Below are 18,980 nucleotides of genomic sequence, written 5' to 3'. Positions count from 1 at the left end.
TTCATGGGAAAGGGAATGATTTCATGGGTGTCTATTAAGCAACAAGATGTTTACCTTAAGGTCAGTTCAGGCAACACTGCATTTGAGTGAGAAGCTAAGCATGAGTTCTCTTATTCCTGATTCAAGTCAAGCTGTGATTTTGGATTTAATATATCCTGGAAGTTTACTATGTTCCTGTTCATGTATTCCTGTTCAAGTTTGCTTATACCTTCTGGATTGTAGACTTATGATGTATCTGTGATTTCTGGCTGTTCCTGGACTTTGTCACCTCTTGAACTTTATGAGACATTTAGATTATTGTCTGGTTATCACCTGTTGCTAAACTTTTGTGGATTATATATCTTTCTTTTTTCCTGATTTGTTATGTGCTTTTATATGTTTTTACAATATACTGTTTGCTTATATTCCTGGACTGTTGTGTGGTGTGGTGGTCATAGGTGTTTCCAGGCCTGGAGAGCAACAACTAATGAAGAAGTTTTCAAGTGGTTTAATGCAACCCAACAAATGGCAGAAGATGTTAGAATCCAAAGAATTGCACTATTTATTTTTCTCCCTTTAAAATTGTGCACTTGTTTCCACCAACTCCTTTTTTCTCCAACCTGTAGGAACTCTACTGACAGTCAGCCCAAATATGGTATCAGTGCTGTTTGTTTCTGAGTTCTCCTATTTCTTTTTGCAGAGAGAACAACTTCATCAAGGATTTTCCCCAGTTGGCTGATGCGCTGATGGTCATCCCTTTGCCAGTTGAAGAGCAGTGCCGCGGTGTGCTCTCTGAGCCTCTGCCCAACCTCCAGCTGCTCACAGGTAAGAGGTTAGGGTTAGGGTCTATTTGAGTTAGGGCAGGTATGAGCAAACCCAGGCCCAGGGACTGGATGTGGCCCTTTAGGGCACTTTTCTCAGGCCCTTCTTTCTCTCAATATCCTATCCTTCCTTCCTTCTCTCGTTCCTTCCTCCTTCTCTTCCTCCCTCCCTTCCTTACCTCCCTCTTTCTCCCTTCATCCTTCCTTCCCTTCCACCCTTTTGTCCTTCCTTCCTTCCTTCCTTCCTTCCTTCCTTCCTTCCTTCCTTCCTTCCTTCCTCCCTCCCTCCCTCCCTCCCTCCCTTCCCTTCCCTTCCCTTCCCTTCCCTTCCCTTCCCTTCACTTCCCTTCCCTTCCCTTCCCTTCCCTTCCACCATTTTGTTCCTTCCCCCTTTCCTCCCCCTTTCACTTCCTTCTTCCCTTCCTTCCCCTATGTCTTTCCTTCCTTCTCTCTTTCTTTCCTCCTTACTTCCCTCCCTCTTTCTCCTTCCATCCTTCGCTTCCACCCTTTCCTCCTTCCTTCTTTCTCTCCTTCCTCCTTCCCTCCCTCCCTCTTTCCCTCCATCCATCCCTCCCCTTCTTTCTTTCTTTCTTTCTTTCTTTCTTTCTTTCATCCATCCATCCTTCCCTTTCACCCTTTCGTCTTTCCTTCCTTCTCTCTTCCCTTCCTCCCTCCCCCCTCCCTCCCTCCCATCCATCCATCCATCCTTCCTTCACTTTCACCCTTTTGTCCTTCCTTCCTTCTCTCTTTCCTCCCTCCCTCCCTTCCATCCATCAATCCTTCCTTCCCTTTCACCCTTATGTCTTCCCTTTCTTCTCTCTTTCTTTCCTCCTTACCTCCCTCCGCTTTCTCCTTCCATCCTTCGCTTCCACCTTTTCCTCCTTCCTGCCTTCTCTCTTTCCTTCTTCCTTCCCTCCCTCCCTCTCTCCCTCCCTTCCTTTCATCCATCCATCCTTCCCTTTCACTCTTTCGTACTTCCTTCCTTCTCTCTTTCCTTCCTGTTTCCCTCCCTCCCTTCCGTCCATCCTTCCTTCCTTCCCTTTCACACTTATGTCTTTCCTTTCTTCTCTCTTTCTTTCCTCCTTACCTCCCTCCCTCTTTCTACTTCCATCCTTCGTTTCCACCCTTTCCTCCTTCCTTCCTTCTCTCTTTCCTTTCTCCTTCGCTCCTTCCCTCCCTCCCTCCCTCCCATTCATCCTTCCCTTTCACCCCTTTGTCCTTCCTTCCTTCTCTCTTTCCTTCCTGCTTCCCTCCCTCCCTCCCTCCCTCCCATCCATCCATCCATCCTTCCTTCCCTTTCACCCTTATGTCTTTCCTTTCTTCTCTCTTTCCTCCTTACCTCCCTCCCTCTTTCTCCTTCCATCCTTCGCTTCCACCCTTTCCTCCTTCCTTCCTTCTCTCTTTCCTTCCTCCTTCCCTCCCTCCTTCCCTCTCTCCCTTCCTTCCTTCCTTCCTTCCTTCCTTCCTTCTCTCTTTCCTTCCTGCTTCCCTCCCTCCCTCCCTTTCTTCCCTTTCTTCAACCATCCATCCTTCCCTTTCACCCTTTTGTCATTCCTTCCTTCTCTCTTTCCTTCCTCCTTCCCTCCCTCCCTTCCATCCATCCTTCCTTCCCTTTCACCCTTATGTCTTCCCTTTCTTCTCTCTTTCCTCCTTACCTCCCTCCCTCTTTCTCCTTCCATCCTTCGCTTCCACCCTTTCCTCCTTCCTTCCTTCTCTCTTTCCTTCCTCCTTCCCTCTCTCCCTTCCTTCCTTCCTTCCTTCCTTCCTTCCTTCCTTTCATCCATCCTTCCCTTTCCCCCTTTAGTCCTTCCATCCTTCTCTCTTCCCTTCCTCCCTCCCTCCCTTCCATCCATCCATCCATCCTTCCTTCCTTCCCCTTCACCCTTTTGTCCTTCCTTCCTTCTCTCTTTCTTTCCTCCTTCCCTCCCTCCCTTCCTTCCTTCCATCCATCCATCCATCCATCCATCCATCCTTCCTTCCCTTTCACCCTTTCGTTCTTCCTTCCTTCTCTCTTCCTCTTTCCCTTCCTTCCTTCCTTCTTTCCTTCCTTCCTTCCTTCCTTCCTTCCTTCCTTCCTTCCTTCCTTTTGTAATTTGTAATTTTCATGTATGGATAGGGAAAGCAATGCGATTCTGCATGGAAAATCCACCAATGTTCACTTCAGGGCTTCTAAATACATGGTAGAGAAGGCAATTGTAGTGTGAGTAAACAATTTTTGCCCTTGCCGTGTCTGAATCCTGGTTCTTTATTCGCAGGCGATATCCGTTATGATGAAGCCATGGGCTACCCCATGGTGCAGCACTGGCGGGTCCGAAGCAACCTATACAGAGTAAAGCTCAGCACGATCGCCCTTTCAGCAGGTGAGCACAGCCATGTCGTGTTGACGTTGACATATTCTTCTTCAAAGCCTGGCAGACTTCTTCAAACTCATTGCTGAGGCTGAAAAGGCTTGAAACACATGCTGTGGCCAGCTGGCTTCCCAAGAGGCATATAGAACATATCCATTTCACAACCCATCTTCTGCTGGACACAAAGCAAAAGGGGCCTTTAGGGAAACAGAAGGCAGAGAAACAGAAGTTATGTTCATACACATATAGAGTGTGTTATCTGCCCCCTTTGTAACTTTTGACCCACCTTATACTACAGTGTTTCTCAACCTGGGGGTCCGGTCCCCTGAGGGGGTCGCGAGGGGGTGTCAGAGGGGTCGCCAAAGACCATAAGAAAACACAGTATTTTCTGATGGTCATGGGGATTCTATGTGGGAAGTTTGAGCCAATTCTATCGTTGGTGGAGTTCAGAATGTTCTTTGATTGTAATAAACTATAAATCCCAGCAACTACAACTCCCAAATGTCAATATCTATTTTCCCCAGACTCCACCAGTGTTCACATTTGGGCATATTGAGTATTTGTGCCAAGTTTGGTCCTTTCCATGAGTCCACAGTGCTCTCTGGATATAGGTGAACTACAACTCCCAAACTCGAGGTCAATGCCCATCAAACCCTTCCAGTGTTTTCCATTGGTCATGGGAGCCAAGTTTGGTTCAAATCCATCGCTGGTGGAGTTCAGAATGCTCTTTGATTATAAGTGAACTATAAATTTGATTATAAGTGAACTACAACTCCCAAACTCAAGGTCAATGCCCATCAAACCCTTCCAGTGTTTTCCATTGGTCATGGGAGCCAAGTTTGGTTCAAATCCATCGCTGGTGGAGTTCAGAATGCTCTTTGATTATAAGTGAACTATAAATTTGATTATAAGTGAACTATAAATTTGATTATAAGTGAACTACAACTCCCAAACTCAAGGTCAATGCCCATCAAACCCTTCCAGTGTTTTCCATTGGTCATGGGAGCCAAGTTTGGTTCAAATCCATCGCTGGTGGAGTTCAGAATGCTCTTTGATTATAAGTGAACTATAAATTTGATTATAAGTGAACTACAACTCCCAAACTCAAGGTCAATGCCCATCAAACCCTTCCAGTGTTTTCCATTGGTCATGGGAGCCAAGTTTGGTTCAAATCCATCGCTGGTGGAGTTCAGAATGCTCTTTGATTATAAGTGAACTATAAATTTGATTATAAGTGAACTACAACTCCCAAACTCAAGGTCAATGCCTATCAAACCCTTCCAGTGTTTTCCATTGGTCATGGGAGCCAAGTTTGGTTCAAATCCATCTCTGGTGGAGTTCAGAATGCTCTTTGATTATAAGTGAACTATAAATCCCAGCAACTACAACTCCCAAATTACAAAATCAATCCTCCTCCAACCCCACTAGCATTCACATTTGGGTGTATTTGGTATTTGTGCCCAGTTTGGTCCAGTGACTGAAAATGCATCCTGCATATCAGATATTTACATTATGATTTATAATAGTAGTAAAATGACTGTTATGAAGTAGCAATGAAAACAATATTATGGTTGGGGGTCACTACAACATTAGGGACTATATTAAGGGGTCACGGCATTAGTATGGTTGGGAACCACTGTTATACTACATCAAGATATTTGTCCATGTTGTCTACTCTGACTTTTGGAAGTCCGATGGTGCGAGGTGGGGTGAATCAGGGAGATGTGGTAGAATGTCAAAGCATGCTTCTTCAATTTGGGCAATGTGTGAGTTGTGAGCTGGTGCCTTGTCTTGCCGAACGCAGAAACCTTTGGTGAGCATGCCACATTGTCTCTGGGTTTGGATGGCCTCCTGCAATTTCCACATCAATGAAGCCTAGTCTGCCCAGTGATCATGGTCCCCTTTCTAGGAAATCCATCAATACTACTCCATGCTGGTCCCAAAATCCTGTGAGCATGACCTTGTATGCCAAGAGTTGGGCACTTGCCTTCTTTGGAGGCGGTGTTGTCATGAATGACTTTTCAATAACTTTAAAGCATAGGTTATTTTAATGTATTGTCGAAGGCTTTCATGGCCGGTATCACTGGGTTGTTGTAGGTTTTTTCGGGCTATATGGCCATGGTCTAGAGCAACGGTTCTCAACCTTCCTAATGCCGCGACCCCTTAATACAGTTCCTCATTTGTGGTGACCCCCAACCATAACCCTAACATTATGAATCGTCATGTAAATAATGATCTGCAGGATGTATTTTCATTCACTGGAGCAATTTTTGCACAAATATCCGGTATGCCCAAATTTGAATACTGGAGAGGAGATTCCATCTGAACATGAGGAAGAACTTCCTGACTGTGAGAGCCGTTCAGCAGTGGAACTCTCTGCCCCGGAGTGTGGTGGAGGCTCCTTCTTTGGAAGCTTTTAAGCAGAGGTTGGATGGCCATTTGTCAGGGGTGATTTGAATGCAATATTCCTGCTTCTTGGCAGAATGGGGTTGGACTGGATGGCCCATGAGGTCTCTTCCAACTCTTTGATTCTATGATTCTATGGTGGGGTTGGTGCGGGGATTGATTTTGTCATTTGGGATTTGTAGTTGCTTGATTTATAGTTAACATGTAAACAAAGAGCCTCTGAACCTCACCAACAATGGAATTGCACCAAAGTTGGCACAGAGAACTCCCATGATCAACAGAAAATACTGGAAGGGTTTGGTGGGCATTGACGTTAAGTTTGGGAGTTGTAGTTCGCCTATATCCAGAGAGCACTGTGGTCTCAAACAATGATGGATCTGGACCAAACTTGGCACGGATACTCAATATGCCCAAATGTGAACACTGATGGGGTCTGGGGAAAATAGACTTTGACATTTGGGAGTTGTAGATGCTGGGATTTATAGTTCACCTACAATCAAGGAGCGTTCTGAATCCCACCAATGATAGAATTGGGCCAAACTTCCCACACAGAACCCCCATGACCAACAGAAAATAATGTGTTTTCTGATGGTCTTTGGCGACCCCTCTGACACTCCTTCGCGACCCCCTCAGGGGTCCCGACCCCCAGGTTGAGAAACACTGGTCTAGAGGCATTCTCTCCTGACATTTCACCTGCATCTCACTCACGCTCAAATCTCTTTCTCTCTTTTTTCTTTTTTTTCTTTTCCTCCTTTGCCTTCTTTTCTTTTCCTCTTTCTCTTCTCATCGTATTCCTTCTTTCTTCTCTCTTATTTCTATTTTCTATCTGATACCTGGGTATGTGCCAGTTGCACTTCCTGCCAGCTGTGCCCTGAAGAAGAACAGAGGCTGTTCAAGGAACTTGAGGACTAGTCTGTATTCCGTGGGGTCCTTTATCATACTTCACACCAGCACCTGTAACATCAAGACCATCTTCGTTTTGAGTTGTAAATTGGCACGTAACCTATAGAGACTTGCATGAGGGTTGAATGAAAAGCAATGCCTCCACTTTCATTACTTGGGTTTAGATGGGAATATTTTAATAAATCAAATGCAGAAATAATCCTTAGAATGTGCTCTTTAGCTACCACTATTCATTTTTTCCACACAATCACCAGACAATCGGATACATTTCTGCCAACGGTGAACAAAGCCGTCAAGGAAGAAGTTGACACTCTGTTTCCACAACCAGCATCTCACAGTTCTCTCAACGTCTTAATCAGAAGCATAACAAGGTCCCCATAGATCTTCTTTCATTATCGGGAGCAGATGAAAGTCAGACAGTGCTAAATCTGGACTGTATGGAGGATGCCGTATGGTAGTGAGATCCAGTTTCTGAAGTTCTACTGTATACCGATCATGCACAGATCTTCCGATAGCCAAGCAAAGCAATAATGTGACCCACACGTTCTTGTGAAATGCTTATTATGCTTGAAATTTCTCTCTGAGTGATACAACGATCGTCCCGAATCAATCTGTCAACCTTTTGCTTGTGAAACTCGGTGGTTGCTGTCACAGGACATCCAACTCTTGTTTGTCACACAAGTCAAATGTTCCCACCTCAACATCTTTAAACTTACTCACCCAACAAAACACAATACTCACATCAACACAATCACTATAAACAGCTTGCATTCTCTGATGAATCTCCTTTGGGGTGACACCTTCTGCTATCAAGAATTCAATGACAGCAAAGCCCTGAACGGTTTGGGACCTGCCTATCTGTGTTACCGCATCTCTGTATACGAACCCACGCGATCCCTTTGATCATCCGGAGAAGCTCTGCTCTCGATCCCACCAGCATCGCAGGCGCGGATTGGTGGGGACGAGAGAGAGGGCCTTTTCGGTGGTGGCCCCTTGACTCTAGAACTCACTCCCTAAAGACATCAGACAGGCCCCAACCTTGGCGGTCTTTAGGAGGAGCTTGAAGACGTGGTTGTTCCAGTGTGCCTTCCCAGAATAATGATCCCATATCACTTTGTCCTCCAAAACACTTTACATTTTTTAGATCTGCTCGTATGCCCTTCCACAAATGCCACTATCACCTTTCGTCCATGTCCCAGCATTATTTCCATTTTAACTTTACATTTGGCCTTCCCACTGTTTTTAATTGTGTGTTGTCTTATTGATAATGTTGTATATTTTATTGTCTATGTTTTATTTTAATTGCTTGTACTGTTGTTGTTTTGCTTGTATTGTTGTATTCGGGCTCAGCCTCATGTAAGCCGCAGCGAGTCCCTTGGGGAGATGGTAGCGGGGTACAAATAAAGTGTTATTATTATTATTAATGACTGCCAACAACTTAAATCTAGACATAGTTTTCTAAGATCTACAGAGACACTCGCTGGAACACCTCAGCAAGCGAGAGTCCAAAAGTGGCAGGCTCAAACCCAGAACCTCAACCAATGGCTGATACCAAATGAGAGATTCACCTCTGGGTACACAGAGGACTGGGCGACTTGGAAGGCGCTGAACAGACTGCGCTCTGGCACCACGAGATGCAGAGCCAACCTTCAGAAATGGGGCTACAAAGTGGAATCCTTGACATGTGAATGTGGAGAGGAGCAAACCACTAACCACCTGCTGCAATGCAACCTGAGCCCTGCCACATGCACAATGGAGGACCTTCTTGCGGCAACACCAGAAGCACTCCAAGTGGCCAGATACTGGTCAAAGGACATTTAATCAACTACCAAACTCACAAATTTTATATTTTGTCTGTTTGTTTTCTTTGTTCTGTTACAAATGTAATATAATTGACTGGTTGCCCTGACACGACAAATAAATAAATTAATGACTGCACGTTGCTTAAGTCGCATTGACCGACCGTCTGTGCAGGGTTCCATACTTGGCACTTTAACAACACAACCATTCCATGCTAAGGCTTCCCACTAAAATGGAACTGTAGAGGAGAGTCTACTGAACAAGCCAGTACCTCAGTTCTTGTGGGGTTTTTTGGGCTATATGGCCATGTTCTAGAGGCATTTCTCCTGACGTTTCGCCTGCATCTATGGCAAGCATCCTCAGAGGTGAGGTCTATAAGCCAGTACCTGCCGCATACCAGTACTGCCAACTGTTGAGGAGTTATGAAGGCGGAGGCATTACTTTTCATTCAACCCATGTATCATTACACATGTGCAGTTTCAGCATCCTGTGATAAATAAAAGTGGGTCAGGAGATATATTTAACGAACACCTTTTGTAAGTCTATTTTTAATAGTAACTTTCCAAAAACCACATGCATCTAGAATCTACCAATCTCCATGGATTAACTCATGAGTCTTCAGTCTCTGTTGTATTTGTCTCTGACCCTTTTGTTATTTGTTGTGACATCTTCTTTAGGATTTGCGAACGTCCTGAAGATCCTGAACAAAGACAGCAGCCGAGAGGAGCTGCTCTACTTCATCCAACAGTATGGCTCCCATTATATCGCAGAGGCCTTGTATGGGTCCGAATTCAGCTGTACTATTCGTTTCCCCAGCAAGAAGGTCCAGCAGCAACTGTGGCTCCAGTATCAGAAAGGTAAGGTGCTTTCAAGAGAGGACAAAGCTTGGTATCCTCTTCTCTTCATCCTACGCTTCCACCTTTTGCACCCCTTTGGAGGCTTGGGGTGACCCCATATGCCTTCTGTTGACTGTCCTAGAGGTCACTACTCTCTCTCTGCATTGCGCCACATCACCCGCATCCGCCGCAAATCCTTTCATCTGCTTGCAAGTCCCTTCGAGCTGCGGCGGGTGATTTGGGTAGGATTTTTATAAACGCGACATAATTGAGATGTCTGGGAATGGTTCCGTTTTATCGCTTGTGACAATGACAGTCTTTAAGGAAGTATATTAATTCGGCAGCAGACTCATTGTGCGACGCCATAAATAACCAGACACATCATTAAACAGGGCAATAAACTTTGGGACTTTGAAGTGCTACAATTAGGTTAGATTTTGAAAAGTTCAGCAATTTGTCCTAGCCACTCCACCCAACAGATCCAGAAATAAAAAAAATAAGGGAGGGAGAGGGAAAACTATATTGGCTCGTCCTTTTATACACCCCCCGCCCGTCATGAATGACTTTTCAATAGCTTTAAAGCATAGGTTCTTTTTATTGCAATTTCCAATGTGAGAGGGGACATCAATGAGAGGAGATTCCATCTGAACATGAGGAAGAACTTCCTGACTGTGAGAGCCGTTCAGCAGTGGAACTCTCTGCCCTGGAGTGTGGTGGAGGCTCCTTCTTTGGAAGCTTTTAAACAGAGGCTGGATGGCCATCTATCAGGGGTGATTTGAATGCAGTGCTTCTTGGCAGGAGGTTGGACTGGATGGCCCATGAGGTCTCTTCCAACTCTTTGATTCTATGATTCTATGATTCTATGATCAGATTACAGAAAAACATTTAGACATACAGACATACAGATTCTATGCAGCTACATTGGATTTACAATTACATGGCTAACAAGTAAGTGTTCAGAATCATGCTTTCCCATAGCTTATCTGACAGTCTCCGAATACACCATCTCGCTCCTTCCCATGGAGCAGAGCATGGCGGGTGAACCAGACTCCTCAGGTCTGCCACACTTTGAGTATTATTAGACTGAGTCTTTGGTAGGAATATTCTGCTGATGTTGTCCCAAAGTTGTAAATGAATGATAGACGTCTTCCATCCTGGCTCCATTTCAGTTTCCTGGCTCTTCTTGGTTGGTGTTGATAAACACAATACTTGTGTTGACTTCTTCTTAACATAAGGAATGTTGCGAACATTTCCTTAAGTTGAAAGAACCATTGTCACAGTCCTTTTCAGAGTTTACTTTTCAGTTCATATTAGCAGGTTTTAATTACAGCCCAGCAAGCAGATAGTTGGTCATTGCAGGCCTTGGTATTTTACTGGTGTTTCCAAAATTATTAACTCCATCCATACGTACATCCTTCAATTCTTCCATTCATTCCCACACATCATATCAAATTCACATTTATCACATCTGCACATCTAATTTCTTGTGACAGCACATCACAATGCTTCCATTGCATTGACTGGACTTTAGTCTCAGGATCATAGATCGACTGGACTTTAGTCTCAGGATCATAGATCCATCTCAGTTTCCTGGCCAGATGTTGATTCTTCTTGATTGGTGTTGACAAACACAAGGATTTACACTTACATGGCTAACAAATAAGTGTACAGAATCATGCTTTCCCATATCATATCTGACACTCTCCGAATACACCATCTCTCTCCTTCCCATGGAGCAGAGCATGGCGGGTGAACTAGACTCTTCAGGTCTGCCACACTTTGAGTATTATTAGACTGAGTCTTTTGTAGGAATATTCTGCTGATGTAGTCCCAAAGTTGTAAATGAATGATAGACGTCTTCCATCCTGGCTTCATCTCAGTTTCCTGGACAGATGTTGACTCTTCTTGATTGGTGTTGACCAGGAGTCCTCAAACGTTTTTAACAGAGGGCCAGGTCACAGTCCCCCAAACTGTTGGAGGGCCGGATTATAGTTGGGGAAAAAAAGAATAAATTCATATGCAAACAAAGTTATAATAATAATAATAATAATAATAATAATGAAGGCTTTCATGGCCGGAAACACTGGGTTGTTATGAGTTTTCCAGGCTGTATGGCCATGTTGCAGAAGCACCTATGTCAGGCATTCTGAGGAGGGTCAGAATTACAAGAGGGTGCAATGCGCGGTGTGTCCACCAGAGGGTGGCAAAGGATTGCACATAGGAGTCCTGGGCAAATAATTGTCCCTAAGGCTTCAATGGAGGGTCAGAATAACAATAGGGTGCAGTTCCTAATGTGTCCACCGGAGGGTGGCAAAGGTTAACTCATATTTATGTATATTAGGGCTGGGTGGTTTCGTTCGTTAATTTCGTAATTCATTATTAATTCGTTATTTTTTTTTATAATGAAGCGATATTGAACCATTCAGGAGCAACTAAAAAACGAAACAAATTTTTCCAATTCGTTTCGTAATTGTTTCGAATTTGTTTCGTTATTATTTCGTTATTATTTCCGTATGTCTGGTGCAAGTTTTATAGTCGTTGTTTGTTTTATCAGTGATAAAAAAATAAAATAAAAATAAATGCCCACCAAACCCTTCTAGCATTTTCTGTTGGTCATGGGAGTCCTGTGTGCCACGTTTGATTCAATTTCATCATTGGTGGAGTTCAGAATGCTCTTTGATTGTAGGTGAACTATAAATCCCAGCAATTACAACGCCCAAATGACAAAATCATTTTTTTTTTTGAGTGATGGTCACTCCTTGGGTTAGTAGGTGTCTTGTATCCAAATTTGGTGTCAATTCGCCCAGTGGTTTTTGAGTTATGTTAGTCCCACAAACGAACATTACATTTTTATTTATATAGATAAATAAATAAAATATAAATATAAAAATAAAAATATAAAAATAAAAACGGTGGTGCAGTGGGTTAAAGCACTGAGCTGCTGAGCTTGTTGATCGAAAGGTCACAGGTTCAATTCCAGGGAGCGGTGTGAGCTTCCGCTGTCAGCCCTAGCTTCTGCCAACCTAGCAGTTCGAAAACATGCAAATGTGAGTAGATCAATAGGTACCGCTCCGGCGGGAAGGTAACGGCGCTCCATGCAGTCATGCCGGCCACATGACCTTGGAGGTGTCTACGGACAACGCTGGCTCTTTGGCTTAGAAATGGAGATGAGCACCACACCCCAGAGTCAGACATGACTGGACTTAATGTCAGGGGACTACCTTTACCGTTACCTATAGATAAATAAATAAAATAAAATATAAATATTTATATAGATGTATTACGACACTAGCTGTACCTAGCCATGCATACTGTGGTCTTTAGAAAACAGAGGAATTCCAGACATGAAACAATCTAGTCTAGGGAACAGCTCCCCACAAAGATTTCCTGCAGGCAGGAAGAAGCCAGGCTTTTAAGCTGCAAGGCTATTTGTGGGGGGGGGGTGCTTTGAAGGCAATTTTCCTGCTTGGCAGGGGGTTGGACTAGATGGCCCTTGAGGTCTCTTCCAACTCTGTGATTCTATGATTCTAGTTAATGACTTGGATGGAATACTCTTATTGCTTCTTTCAAAGCCTTGATTGCCTTCGATATCGACCCTTGGTTAGGCATTACATTTATGGCTGCGTTCCTATGACTTGGATGCCAATTGAAGGGTGGTGGGATTGGGCACATTTTTGTAACGTCTGCTTTTGCGACTTGGCTGCTTTTCTAGACCGGGCTCGGGGAAAAGCACTATTGTGTTTGATAAAGAAGCGCCTGGCCTCTTCCGCCGTTCTAGGGAGCGCCTTTTGTGGCAAACACACCACTACAGAGAGCGTTTTGAAAAGCCGTAGATTCGTTTAAGTGGACTTAAAGCCCGCTCGGTTCTGCTGACGGAGCACTTGACTGCCAAGCTTGAGCCAAAGAGCCACATGGCCGTTTATGTTAAGTCCCCACCATCTGCGCCACACTCTCTCTGCAACCCAAGCCTTGGCAGATACGTGTGTGCATTTTCAATGTAACACTACGGCTTTTGTTCCTGGGTTTTAAATGTCATTTCCTAATTGGTTTGATCATCAAAACGTCGGGAAAAGCTCATTAAACTGCAAAAAGTTGTTGACTTCCTGCAGTAACATCATTTAAGTACCCCCAGTGGTGCAGTAGGTTAAACTGCTGAGCTTATTGAAAGATCTCCGGTTCGAATCCAGGGAGTGTGGTGAGCTCCCGCTGCTAGCCCCAGCTTCTGCCAACCTAGCAGTTCAAAAACATGCAAATATGAGTAGATCAATAAATACTGCTCCAGCGGGAACATAATGGTGCTCCATGCAGTCAAGCTGACTGCATGACTTTGGAAGTGTCTACGGACAACGCCAGCTCTTCGGCTTAAAAAGGGAGATGTGCTTCAGTGGGTTAAACTGCTGAGCTTATCGAAAGATCTAAGGTTCGAATCCAGGGAGTGGGGTGAGCTCCCACTGCTAGCCCCAGCTTCTGCCAACCTAGCAGTTCGAAAACATGCAAATATGAGTAGATCAATAAATACCGCTCCAGCGGGAATGTAACGGTGCACTATGCAGTCATGCTGACCACATGACTTTGGAGGTGTCTATGGACAACGCCGGCTCTTCGCCTTAGAAATGGAGATGCACCACCCTCCAGAGTCGAAATCAACTTAATGTCAGGGGAAAACCTATACTTTTCAATAAATATCTCATTAAATCTCAACCAATTTGAATATCTCATGGCCAGAATCATTGGGTTGTTGTGTGTTTTCTGGGCTGCCTGGCCATATTATAGAAGCATTCTCTCCTGACATTTCACCTCCATCTATGGCAGGCATCCTCAGAGACTGTGAGGTCTGTTGGAAACTAGGAAAATGAGATGTATATATCTGTGGAATAATGTCCAGGTTGTGTCTCTTTGCTATTTAAGACAGTAAGGTCTGGTTGAGACAAATGTGAATGTTAGCAATGAATGGCCTTGCAGCTTCAAAGCCTGACTGCTTCCTGCCTGGGGGAATCCTTTGTTGGGAGGTGTTAGTTGGCCCTGATTGTTTCATGTCATGAATTCCCCTGTTTTATTTAGTGTTGCTCTTTATTTACTGTCCTGAGGAAAAACTCTTGTCTGTTTGAGGCAACTGTGAATATTGCCATTGGCTACCTTGATTGGCATTTAATGGCCTAGCTTATTTCAAGGTGTGGCTTCTTACTGCCTGGGGGAATCCTTTGTTGGGAGGTGAATGTATCTATCTATCTATCTATCTATCTATCTATCTATCTATCTATGTCCGTCTGTCTGTCTGTCTGTCTGTCTGTCTATCTATCTATCTATCTATCTATCTATGGCTGGATGGCTCTTTGTCAGGAGGACTTTGATTATGTTTTCTTGCCCTAATGAAGGGAGTGGGATTGGATGGCCTTAAGTATTTTCTGTTGGTCATGGGGGTTCTGTGTGGGAAGTTTGATTCAATTCCATCGTTGGTGGGGTTCAGAATGCTCTTTCATTGTAGGTGAACTGTGAATCCCAGTGACTACAACTCCCAAATGTCAAGGTCTATTTCCCCCAAACTCCATCTGAGTTCATATTTGGGCGTATTGAGGGTTTGTGCCAAGTTTGGGCCAGATCCATCATTGTTTGAGTCCACAGCGCTCTCTGGATGTAGGTGAACTACAACTCCCAAACTCAAGGTCAATGCCCACCAAACCCTTTCAATATTTTCTGTTAGTCATGGGAGTTCTGTGTGCCAAGTTTGGTTCAATTCCATCGTTGATGGAGTTCAGAATGCTCTTTCATTGTAGGTGAACTATAAATCCCAGCAACTACAAACTCCCAAATAGCAAGGTCTATTTTTCCCAAACTCCATATGTGTTCATATTTGGGCATATTGAGTGCTTGTGCCAAGTTTGGTCCAGATCCATCATTGTTTGAGTCCACAGTGCTCTCTGGATGTAGGTGAACTGCAACACCCAAACTCAAGGTCAATGCCCACCAGACCCTTTCAATATTTTCTGTTAGTCATGGGAGTTCTGTGTGCCAAGTTTGGTTCAATTCCATTGTTGATGGAGTTCAGGATGCCCTTTGATTGTAGGTGAACTATAAATCCCAGCAACCACAGCTCCCAAATGTCAAGGTCTATTTCCCCCAAACTCCATCTGTCTTCATATTTGAGCGTATTGAGTGCTTGTGCCAAGTTTGGTCCAGATCCATCATTGTTTGAGTCCACAGCGCTCTCTGGATGTAGGAGAACTACAACTCCCAAACTCAAGGTCAATGCCCACCAAACCTTTCCAATATTTTATGTTAGTCATGGGAGTTCTGTGTGCCAAGTTTGGTTCAATTCCATCGTTGATGGAGTTCAGAATGCTCTTTGATTATAGGTGAACTATAAATCCCAGCAACTACAACTCCCAAATCACAAAATCATAAATTTTTGAGTGATGGTCACTCCTTGTGTTGTGAGACGTTTTGTTGCCAAAGTTGGTGTGATTTCGTTCATTGGTTCTTTTGTTTTTAAGTTTACTCATTATGCACAGAGCATTTTTTATATATATTGTCGAAGGCTTTCATGGCTGGAATCACTGGGTTGTTGTAGGTTTTTCCGGGCTATATGGCCATGTTCTGGAGGCAATTTTTCTCCTGACGTTTCGCCTGCATCTATGGCAAGCATCCTCAGAGGTAGTGAGGTCTCTTGGAAGTAGGAAAATGGGTTTATATATCTGTGGAATGATGCAGCTCTTCTGATGTCTGAGGTGCAGTATCCATTGGCCTGTAGAGCCCAGTTTAGGTGGTTCAGTTCATCATCAGAAGAGCTGCAAGACCAAGAACAAGCCACGAGAGTAAAGATGAAGATCCACCCAGAGGAAAAGTGTTCTTGCCATACATCAAGGGAACCACTGACCGCAGAGGGAAGCTGATGAGGTAACACAACATACAAACCACTTACAGACCCACCAAGAAAATCCAACAAATGCTACGTTCAGCAAAGGACAAGAGGGATCCTCTCACCTCTGCAGGAGTCTACCGTATACCATGCAGCTGTGGACAAGTCTACAGAGGGACCACCAAACACGAATCAAGGGACATGAAAGGCACTGCAGACTACTCCAACCAGAGAAATCAGCCATAGCAGAGCACCTGATGAACCAACCTGGACACAGCATATTATTTGAGAACACAGAAATGCTGGACCACACCAACAACCACCATGTCAGACTACACAGAGAAGCCATTGAAATCCACAAGCATGTGGACAATTTCAACAGAAAGGAAGAGACCATGAAAATGAACAAAATCTGGCTACCAGTATTAAAAAACTCTAAAATTACAACAGAAAAACAACAGAGGGGAAACAAACAGGCACATAAAATCACTCTCAACAAAAGATTCCCTCCAGGCACTTCCAAGCCATTGAATGCAAATCAAGGTGATCAGCTGAAACATTCACACCTAGCTCCAGCAGACAAGAGTTCTTTGTCTCACCCTGGTCATTCCACAGATATATAAACCTATTTTCCTACTTCCAACAGACCTCACTACCTCTGAGGATGCTTGCCATAGATGCAGGCGAAACGTCAGGAGAAAAATTGCCTCCAGAACATGGCCATATAGTCCGGAAAAACCTACAAGAACACATTTATATATATATATAGATGGCCACACTTGGACAGATCAGCTCAGACAATCTAGTGTCTTTCAAAAACAAGTTGTTTGTGTCATTTGATTTCTCCGTTCATTCTTTATACCCTTTTTCCTGCCGTGTCGTGAAACTGATCCATCCCATTCCGAACATCCTTTCAAAAACATGTTCTTTCACCTTCTTTCACTTCGACACCTACAAAGCTGATAACCTTCTACACACTTAGAGCAAACATACATGTTATGACTTCAGATTGCTTTCCTTGGATGTCATCCTGCCCCAAGTCCTTGGTGCCTCTGTCTTTCAAATCTCTTATCTTCCTTTCAGCCTTTGATGTTCTGTAGGCCAAAGGACAAACCTCTCTCTTGGGCTTGTATTTCAGCATTTTTAACATGTTTGCACTTCTAATAAGCTCCATTAACCCCTTCACTGCCCAGGTGTATCCTTTGTTGGGAGGTGATTAGCGGACCCTAATCATTCCTTGTCTGGAATTCCCTTGCTTTTGAGTGTTGTTCTTTCTTTACTCTTATGATTCATAACGGTATAAAGAACATAACACAACAAATAAAATAACAGTAAATAAAGAACAACACGTAAACACGGGAATTCGAGGCAAAAAAACAATCAGGGCCAACTAATCACTTCCCAACAAAGGATTCCCCTGGGCAGGAAGCAGTGAGGCTTTGAAGCAGCAAGGCTATCAGCGGTAAATGTGTTCTACCATTGTAGCAAGTTTCATTCCAATAGCTTTAAAAATGAGGGAGAAAGGAACCCGTGAAGTTTCCCCAATTATAGTAGTTTAATTAATTAATTAATTAATTAATTAACAGTATTTATATTCCGCCCTTCTCACCACGCAGGGGACTCAGGGTGGATTACAATGTACATATTATGGCAAACATTCAATGCCATAGACACACAACATATATAGACAGACACACAGAGGCTATTTAACATTCCAGCTTTTTCATGAGGATATTTTGGCCACTGGGGGAGCTGTTGCTTCACTGTCCATTTGTGACACTGATGAAGTACTTCCACATTCTTTGCATGCTTGCTGGAGATTTTTATGGCATCTTAAATTAGTTAAATTAATTCCAGCTTTTTCATGAGGATATTCTGGCCACTAGGGGAGCTGTTGCTTCACTGTCCATTTGTGACACTGATGAAGTACTTCCTCATTCTTTGCATGCTTGCTGGAGATTTTTATGGCGTCGTAAATTAGTTAAATTCCAGCTTTTTCATGAGGATATTCTGGCCACCAGGGGAGCTGTCCCTTCACCGACCATTTGTGACACTGATGAAGTACTTCCGCATTCTTTGCATGCTTGCTGGAAATTTTTATGGCGTCGTAAATTAGTTAAATTCCAGCTTTTTCATGAGGATATTCTGGCCACCAGGGGAGCTGTCCCTTCACCGACCATTTGTGACACTGATGAAGTACTTCCGCATTCTTTGCATGCTTGCTGGAAATTTTTATGGCATCGTAAATTAACCTCGCTGCATAAGCAGTCCCTAACTTTCCTACTGGACAGATGCAACTGTCTTTCGGGTGGCAAAGGTCAGCAGCAAGCTACACAAATTGGTTGGAAGCTCACTCCGACCCGGGCTGGCTTCGAACTCATGACCTTTGAGTCAGTAGTGATCTTAATGCAGCTGACTCCCAACTAAAATTTTGTTAATGTCACTAAGTATAATTTAGAAACACTTTAGAAACAAAGTGCCACCCCCCCCCCCCCCCCCAAACTCAGTTTGGTAAGTCCTTCTGAACCATTTTGAATGGATTGCACTTCCCTATTACCTAGTCGTCTAAGTTTACGTTTCTTAAAGTCCCCGCTGTCTTAAGAGACAGCCTCGTTTGACTTAGTAGGAAATGGACCACCCAAATTTGCATTTTCTGCACACATTTGTGGATTATAAGCAAGCCTTTTCTCAGCTGTACAAATAATGTGTTTTATTACGACTCGGTGTAGCATTTTACCAAGCTCCATAATAGAGGGGAAATTGAATTAAACGTGCACTGCGATCAAAAGGGGAGGGGAAAGAGTCCTGTGTTATTAAAAGCACTTCATCTTCTCCCCCCTCTGATGGCAAGGCTGTTCTCGGGGTCTTAAAAAAACAGATTACACTGGATGGAGACAGGAAACACAGGCAAACTCCCTTCTATGCAGTTAGTAGTTGTAGTAATGGCATCATCAGCCAAACAGACACCGAATTGTTGTGTCTTTACACAAGGGAACTTCATCAACTGTGTCTCCCTGCTACTTAAGACAGT

At 43.8% G+C, this 18,980-nt stretch overlaps 1 protein-coding gene across 2 annotated transcripts in view; it reads left to right on the top strand.

Annotated features, from left to right (window-relative positions):
• The window catches only part of ASTN2 (astrotactin 2), a 796,374-nt gene that overhangs the window by 636,937 nt on the left and 140,457 nt on the right, over positions 1–18,980 (top strand). For both annotated transcript variants that reach the window (XM_067471887.1, XM_067471888.1), the window contains exons 14-16: positions 680–804; positions 3,056–3,160; positions 8,935–9,114. In XM_067471887.1, the coding sequence (XP_067327988.1) occupies positions 680–804; positions 3,056–3,160; positions 8,935–9,114 (410 nt within the window). The remainder of the gene's footprint in view (positions 1–679; positions 805–3,055; positions 3,161–8,934; positions 9,115–18,980) is intronic.

The sequence above is a fragment of the Anolis sagrei genome, chromosome 11, assembly GCF_037176765.1.
Source record: "Anolis sagrei isolate rAnoSag1 chromosome 11, rAnoSag1.mat, whole genome shotgun sequence".
Taxonomy (NCBI): domain Eukaryota; kingdom Metazoa; phylum Chordata; class Lepidosauria; order Squamata; family Dactyloidae; genus Anolis; species Anolis sagrei.
Note: the sequence above shows the minus strand (reverse complement) of the source record. Positions and strands in the feature narration are given on the sequence as shown.